Source organism: Alosa pseudoharengus, unplaced genomic scaffold (genome assembly GCF_046254945.1).
Source record: "Alosa pseudoharengus isolate Yale_2024_CS ecotype anadromous, Long Island Sound unplaced genomic scaffold, YU_APseudo_1.1 YU_APseudo_1.1_scf_8, whole genome shotgun sequence".
Taxonomy (NCBI): domain Eukaryota; kingdom Metazoa; phylum Chordata; class Actinopteri; order Clupeiformes; family Clupeidae; genus Alosa; species Alosa pseudoharengus.
Window position 1 is genome coordinate 16488043 of NW_027468870.1, and position 7806 is coordinate 16495848.

At 39.9% G+C, this 7806-nt stretch overlaps 1 protein-coding gene across 1 annotated transcript in view; it reads right to left on the bottom strand.

Annotated features, from left to right (window-relative positions):
* Nucleotides 1–5935, bottom strand: part of stard8 (StAR related lipid transfer domain containing 8) — a 59691-nt gene extending 53756 nt beyond the window's left edge. Inside the window, exons 1-2 of the mRNA XM_076275014.1 lie at nt 5863–5935; nt 4288–4321 (exon numbers count right to left, since the gene is read on the bottom strand). Of these exons, the coding sequence (XP_076131129.1) occupies nt 4288–4321; nt 5863–5907 (79 nt within the window). The 5' untranslated portion in view covers nt 5908–5935. The remainder of the gene's footprint in view (nt 1–4287; nt 4322–5862) is intronic.
* Nucleotides 5936–7806: the final 1871 nt, after the last annotated feature.

Consider the following 7806-nt stretch of genomic DNA (forward strand, 5'->3'; position numbering starts at 1 on the left):
GACACTTATTCCCTATTGGATTTATTTTCTACAGTTCCTTTGTAGATTACTTCTGTTCCTGGCCTACAAATTCTACAAATCACCAGAGGGAACAGGGCAAGTGTTGTATATATTGTTAAAGATGCTATACATCCTATTCAGTTTGTTGATAGCGTGCAGAAATACAGTTATCACAGGATCAAAACGCTCAGTGTCTTGTTTCACCTTTGGGAAAATGTATATTGGGTGGCCTATTCTTTCACACTAAAACATACGGGCATTTGTATGCGTTTGAGGGCGTTTTGGGGGTATGCCATGCTGTTGGAGGTGCAAACAAACGCTGCATCGTCATTGAAATCACATGATGTATTGCTATTGTCTATCCAAAGTAGTGCCTGTTTCAAAGTTAACTGATGGTCAAATCAACCAAAAATCCTTGTTTGCACGTCCAAGTGATCTGTGACGTATGTTTGTGTGAGAGAATCAGAAGATGTAAGAAAATACATATACTTATACATAGTAAATCTAGATTTTATTCAGGTCCATATGTACGTCACATGTTAAATTTAGATGCCATGTTGACCCAGATAGCAAGAGGCTGATGGACCACTGTCGGCTCACCTGGGGCAGTTCTGGAGGACCGCTGACGTTTTGCTCACCGGTTTTCTGGCTGTCCACTGGTGGTCAATTTTGTCAAATGCCAAACAAGTCAAGAAATGGTTAACAGAGAACAATGTCACATTTTAGAGTGGCCCAGCCAGAGTCCAGACCTCAATCCGTCAAAAAAGTGAGCACAAGGCCAGAGTGATGGCAAATAATCGTTCTTGCCTCAAAACCCAGATTGCTGAAAGGTGCGGTCTACAATCATTATGGAGACATTGAGAGGCTTGGTAGGTATTATAAGAACCAGTTTGAGACCTTTGATGGCAAATAAAGATGTTTCCAGTGATTATTTAAAAAGGGTATGAATAATTTTGGACATGCCACTTTTCATAAAAATGTTACAAAAAAGATAAAAACGCTTATTTTTTGGATTCCATGTATCTACCACATTGTCTTACAACCTTTTGGCATGAGGCAGTGTCATTTTCAGGAAGAACAAACATATTGGTCAAGAGAAAAACAACATTAAATCAATATTTGCCAGGGTATGAATAATTTTGTTCTTAACTGTATATTTTTCAAAACACATTCATGACATTTTTGTAAGTCCATGCAATACTTTGAGAAATGACAGATGAGATGATGTTAAGGTTACATCTGAAGCAGAAGAGACTAATATGTAGACTAGCCAACAGACAGTATGTGTTAAATAACAAAAAAACGTTCTTCAGACATTCATTATATATAGACTATAGTTGTTTGTTTATTTATTCATAGTTTATTGTTACTATGTTGTTGTCTATTGATACCATACAGTCAGTACTACTGGTGTACAGAACATGACCCTCTGGTTCTAACCAGGTTAGAGAGAGGGAGAGACATCTGAGGCCTCAATGTACAATGTACTGAGAATTATAACATCAGATCCTTCATTGGCAACTTTATCAAATAGCCTAGGACTCACAAACATTAGTGTATCTTCAACACTGAAAGGGCAACTCCAGAATGCTGCCCTGAAAAGGATTAACTCTGATAAAGAAAATCAATAGGCAAAGAAGACTAAAGGATGCAAAGTATTTTGGACAAACAGATGTATGTGTGTTTGAACTATGTAGATCACAGAAAAGAGAATGTTGGGGGTGTGCTTGAAATTATCAGTAGGAAATACGGTGTCCTGGGGGTGCTTTGGTGCTAGTAGTGATATATGAACTGAAAAAGGGGATCTTGAAACAAAGCCCATCCCTCTATTTTATGACATTCTTGGATTAAATCCAATTGAACCACTAGAGGCAAAGCACTTCTCCAGATTATTCAATTCTTATTTTGGGAGGGTGCAGTCAGCTGGTAATCTGTCTATTAGAGTAGTCTCGGCATCTCCAACATATCAAGCTGCTGTGGAAGCAGTCTGACCGTATGGACATTCAATTTGCCTTCTATCTGCTGGAGGTGCTTCAAGAAACATGGGGAGAAATGTCTGTGGATTACCACAAATAATTCATGACTAGAATGGCCTGCCAATGGTCATCTCACAGGAATGCAATTGCTTCAAGCACCAAATTGATATTTAAAGTATGGATACATATATGAGTTTTCCCCTTAAAGATGCAATCAGCGATTGTACAGGAAGTTGTGTTTGTTTATGTATATGTTAATATTTAAAATTATTAGCTTTTGTCCAAAACAACGTACATTTTTATTAACCAAGGACCAAACAAAACACACCAGAGAGGTAGCTCACCCCTCTCTTCAGTATTCCAGTTCAGTCTAGGCTGTCTACAGAGACCGTTTCTTTTGTACAGTGTACACACAGAATGCACTCTATGCACGACTCCATTTTGTATTTGCTTATACTGGCAGATCATCTTCCTGTTTACATTAATACATTGGCAGATATGGCTCTTTTAAATAGTCATTCAGGACCTTTATGAGTACATGACAATAAACTTGAAACTTGACCTACCTCGTCTGACAGTAGGCTTATGTAGACCGATTATGTAGAAATTGTGAAATTGTGAAAACGTCCTCCAGCAAACGGGGAAAGGGTTTAAAATGTAAATTGCTAGCTACATTAACAACTATGAGAGTAAGTAGCTAATGTGAATATGTTACATCTTAACCGAGCAACTGGCGTTACTGAACTGGTTAGATAAATGTAGCTATTTTGTTCAACTAGCAATAGCCTACTATATTAAAACTGACAGCTAGCAGATCGTGAGGAGATGATTGCTGAATGTGACAAAAACTGTTATGGTTTAGAAAATCATGTACGATCGCTGATTGCACCTTTACACAAAGTTTAAAAACCAGCAGATGTAGAGGAATTGTGGCAACTGCAGAGGCAGTAGTAGGCCTACCACATTCAGTTCTAAAAGCTCATGGGGCCAGAGTTCAATTCCAAACCGCAAACTTCCAAACTGCATTTCTTGATCACAATTTCTCCCACTTTTTTCTTGTCTTTCTCAACTGTCCCATCTAAAGGTCATTTAAAATCAGCACATATGCTTACAGGAAGTTTCACAGAACTAGCATCACTTACAGCACCTTTAGGAAATGTAATTGCCTGATTCAATCCTGAGGGGATCATCATAGTTTACACCATGTCATCAGAGTCTGCTAGCTGCTGAGGCTCTCTCTCTCTTTCTCTTTCTTTCTCTCCACACACACACACATACACACTAAGCAATTATCCCAATTTTCTTCCTAATTTTCATATTAATTGGTCAGTTTCATTTCATATTCCCTATGGCTCCCTCACCCAAGTGAATAGGTATTCGAAGACTCCCCTGTGGACAGCTCTAATGATGTCTCTGTGGAGAGATGCCTCTAAGTAGTAAGTGAAAAAAAGCTGACCACCGATCTATCTCTACCTCCATAACATCAAGAGAGTGTCAGGGTCAGCTAGTGCTTTCCTCACAGGGCTTTGAGAAAACGGCCATTCTTTCAAAGTCACAAGATCCCAACAGAGTGTCCACTGCTGCATTTCATATGCTTTGTATGAGGTAGAAACTATCTGAATGCAGAATAAAAAAAAAACTCTCCTAGCCAACATTTGCACGAGATGCAGGTGATGGTTAGGTTAGTTAGTTTCAAGCTCAAATTCCTCTTCTGACATTCCTCTTCCCAGTACTCTCAAGCCCCATATGCAGGACAATCATTGTCCTATGAAAGTTATGACAAAACACATGGCTTTACCAGGCCTACCTCATTTCCACAAGGAACTATACATATGATAGAATATCCTCAAAAAGACACAAACTGGAATAAAAAGCTTAAAGGAACCATATGTAAGATTGTGGCCAAAACTGGTACTGCAATCACTTTCAAACTACTGTAGAGCAGTGTATCCCCTCTCCCTCCCCCCTGACTTGAGGTTGCCAACCCGGATGCCGAAACACTACTGTCTTCGTGATTAGTAGATAGGTGGAGGGTGGCGCATCAGGCCAAAACACAACATCAACATCAGTTGAGGGCTGCAACTTCACTTTTTAAATGACAATATCCTGGCCGGACTACTGTTGTCAGTGCATGAACATGATTTCTTAATGTCTAGTGACATTTCAGGGCCATTTTATGATTAATTGAAATATATTTCTTACATACGGTTCCTTTAAGGACATGATATCATTCACAAATTTTACATTATTGGAGACTCCAAATCTACCCCACCTGCTACATTAGCAGATTCAGCACAATGTCTTTTCTTACCTGAGTCCTTGAAACTCCTCAGTGGTCTCAAAGTCTGCAAAGTGAAAAGTAAGACATGGTTTGCATGTTATGCATGGTTATACATGTCAGTGATGCAGCTCTGTTAAGGACAATCAGCAGACTCAGTTTTAGGGCTACAGAATAATTTAATGTGGTGTGTGTGTGTGTGTGTGTGTGTGTGTGTGTGTGTGTGTGACCATTTTTACCACCAAAATATCAGCATAACCTTTCATTCCGTTTACAGTTTTCTAACCAACTTTTACTGAATATTAAATATTTTGAAATCAACTTTTTCCTGAATATTGAGCATTATCATTCAATATAGTATTCATTATATTATTCAATATATTATTGAGCAAGTAGCACAAGCATGCAATGTGTGTTTACTTGTTTGTTTAAGTGACTATGTTCTGTGCATGCCATTGAGCACCACAATTCAACATGGCTCTGAATCCATATTGACGGCACTGTACTGAAATTGATACAAAACATTATGGAACAGAGCAGGATGACACAATGCAGATCTATTCATCTTAAACATTTGCTTAAACATATTGTAAGACAATTCTCAATGCAAAAAAAATGTACATTTTGGAATGTAGTGTTTCCCAGATAATTGAATTCATTTGTGGTGGTTGGTTTGCAGAATTAACTTGAATGCAACAGTTTTTAGCAAATTAGCACAACGTGATTGATGCTAACCAGATTTAAGCACAATTTTGTACAACCTGGAAAATCCTTGTGTGCTGGGCAATGTTGATATTGTGGTGGGCTGCCACAAATAGGAAACACTGTGAATGTGCAATGAAGAGTCCATGAATATGTCATGTCTTCTATTCAACAAAAGCTGTACTGTTCTTCAAACTGACATTTGTGTGTGCTATAAATATAATCATGTATGAGTCTTCTTTTGGGGATGACGTGATATCATAACGGCTCAAAGCATAGCTCAAAGTTACTGCGCTAGGCGGGGCCTTAGTCAAAAGCTACTTTTAAACCGGGTTGCTCTGGAAACAGTTCTGGCAGGCTCTCGCTTCCCTGTGAGAAACAGGCCAGCCTTCACTCCATTCCTACACCCACTGCACTGCAATGGAATGTCCACTGCACACTCTATCCCTGCACACTCTATCCCTCACATGTTCCACAGAAGCGCGCGCACACACATACAGCTCTTTTTCCCACACACTACGCCACTGTGCAAAGACCCTGTACATAACGGTTACATTCTCCTTATGTTTAACGTTAACTTTAAATAAACATAAAAAGGCTGCCGTACAGAAAGCTTTCCGAACTTTAGTTTGAAAACATATTTTTGGAGTTCTTGCAACGCAACAGGACGCAGACCGAAAGAGGACAAAAATGCCTTTGAGGGAGCAGTTTTCCACCTCCTGACTCATCAATCAGAGGGAGGAGAGGCGCCTCGCGTACCTGTCACTCACACCTGGCAGAGAGCAGTGCCTTGTGGTTCCGTCTCCGGGGATGCGAATTATTTTTGCTGCTTCAGGGCCTCTCCCAAAACACTCCACAGAAACGTCTCGCTAGACGTCCACAGATTGTCAGTTACAACGAGCTTACCTTAGCCTTGCTGAAGAGAGAGCTCAGACAGCTGAAGAAGGCCATGTTCAGGTGTGTGCCCCGGCGCAGGACTGGAGCCGGCGGGGTCGAAGGTTATGGGTCATGGAGGTGCTGTTGTCAGCGCGAGCGGGTAAACTTTTCTCTGAGCGGCTCCAGCAACAACATGCTGCTGAGGGAAGAGGGAGGGTGGGGTCAAATGCTGTCAATCTCAAGCTCCAAGGCAGCGGCCAAGGGGACGGATGTTCCCTGCATACCAATGATGTTAGCAGCTCTGGGCCCTTTCAGCTTGCAGTTTCAAAAATAATTCCAATGTGTTTTGTGGGGACGTTTAGGCTACATAGTGGATGTAAATAACATGACTAGATTTTCTAATAAATGCCTGAATACACATACAAATAGAATACAATAAACAGCCCAAAGGTATAAAACATATGCACATTGGAGAGAACACATCGATGTCTGCTGTAAGCTACCTTTGTGCTATGAATAGGCCAAATAATTACAATGTAGCCTACCTGGAGATGCATAAATATTTCACTCGAATCCAGAGGAGAGATTAACACTATGAAGGTTGTGATTACCAGCCAGATTTTAAAACGACTTTCACCCATGCCTTCACCTACATAATTTGCATGGTGTAAATAGAAATGGCTTTTAGATCAAAATCCTGTGTCTCCTGCTGTCATTTTCGTTGGACAAACCTTTGAACATTCTAGTGGGTAAACCATTATGGATGAATTCATAAATGTGCCCTGAAACATTTCATGGTGAAATGTAAATAGACCTACTTTGATATATTGTTTCAGTAGGCAGAGAGAAAGACTTTATGACTTGAGGTCTTTGCATTGTTATTAGTGTGATGTGGTATAAATAAGCTCCTCCATCTCAGAATGCTGTCTGTAGTTATACAACAAGTTAATGATTCTGTTTGACTGGAATGTCAGCCTCAGTGTTTAAAGTGGAGTCCTTGATCATGGCAAAAGATTGTTGAAATTTTAACACAAGAGCCAATCAAACCCTGAAGCAATGCTGTTGATTGGCTGGAATAGTGTATTGCTCAGAACAAGTACTGTGAACACTGGAAATTGTTTGAGCACAAACAACAGAACAGACACTTAGAAAACTATGAGGAGAAGTTTGCTAAAATGGACAAAGTATATTGGATTGCAATAAAAGTAATATGTTATTAATAGCAGAACATGCAGTTTGTGTTATCTCAAATATCACGTGTGTTATCTCCCAATATCAAACAAGTCAAAATGATTAGATGTTTTGTGATATTTATCTATTATTATAGTAAAACCAAATGGGGAAATGGACAAGATTTCCTTTAGATAAGGCTTTCTATTTGAAGGTACCATTTGTTTGAATTATATATGAAAAAAAGTCACACAAGATCAAAGTCACATACAAATCTTTTATTAAGTTGCATTGTACATTCTAAACGTTCAGCATATACCTGCAAACCACTTGCGGTCTATTTTCGTTTGTCCCCCAGATCTGCTGCTGCAAACACCCACTTACTGACCTTGCCCAAATATCAACAAGCGTCCTTTTCATTCAGCCTCTCTTTTGTTTAAATCTCCCATTACCCTGAATCACCACGTGACCCTCATTAAGCCAGTAGGATATCTCAGTATGTGGTCTTTTTGATGGATTTACAATGTTTTTGCACACTCCCGCTGGGTGACCATGCTGCCCCACATAAGCCACTGTGTGAGATTTGCCTGCACTACACACAAGCCAGGCTCACACAGGCACACACACACACGCACGCACCTCTACAGAGAGGGAGAGAGGTTTGATGTGTTTGTGCCCCTGTTTGCAGTTGTGTTTCTCTCAAGACCACGACCCTAAGGCCAAGAGTTTGTACAAAAAGAACTCAAGTTCACACCTCCATGGATTGCATAAGCACCTCTTAATGCACTTTGGGGGGAACAGTTA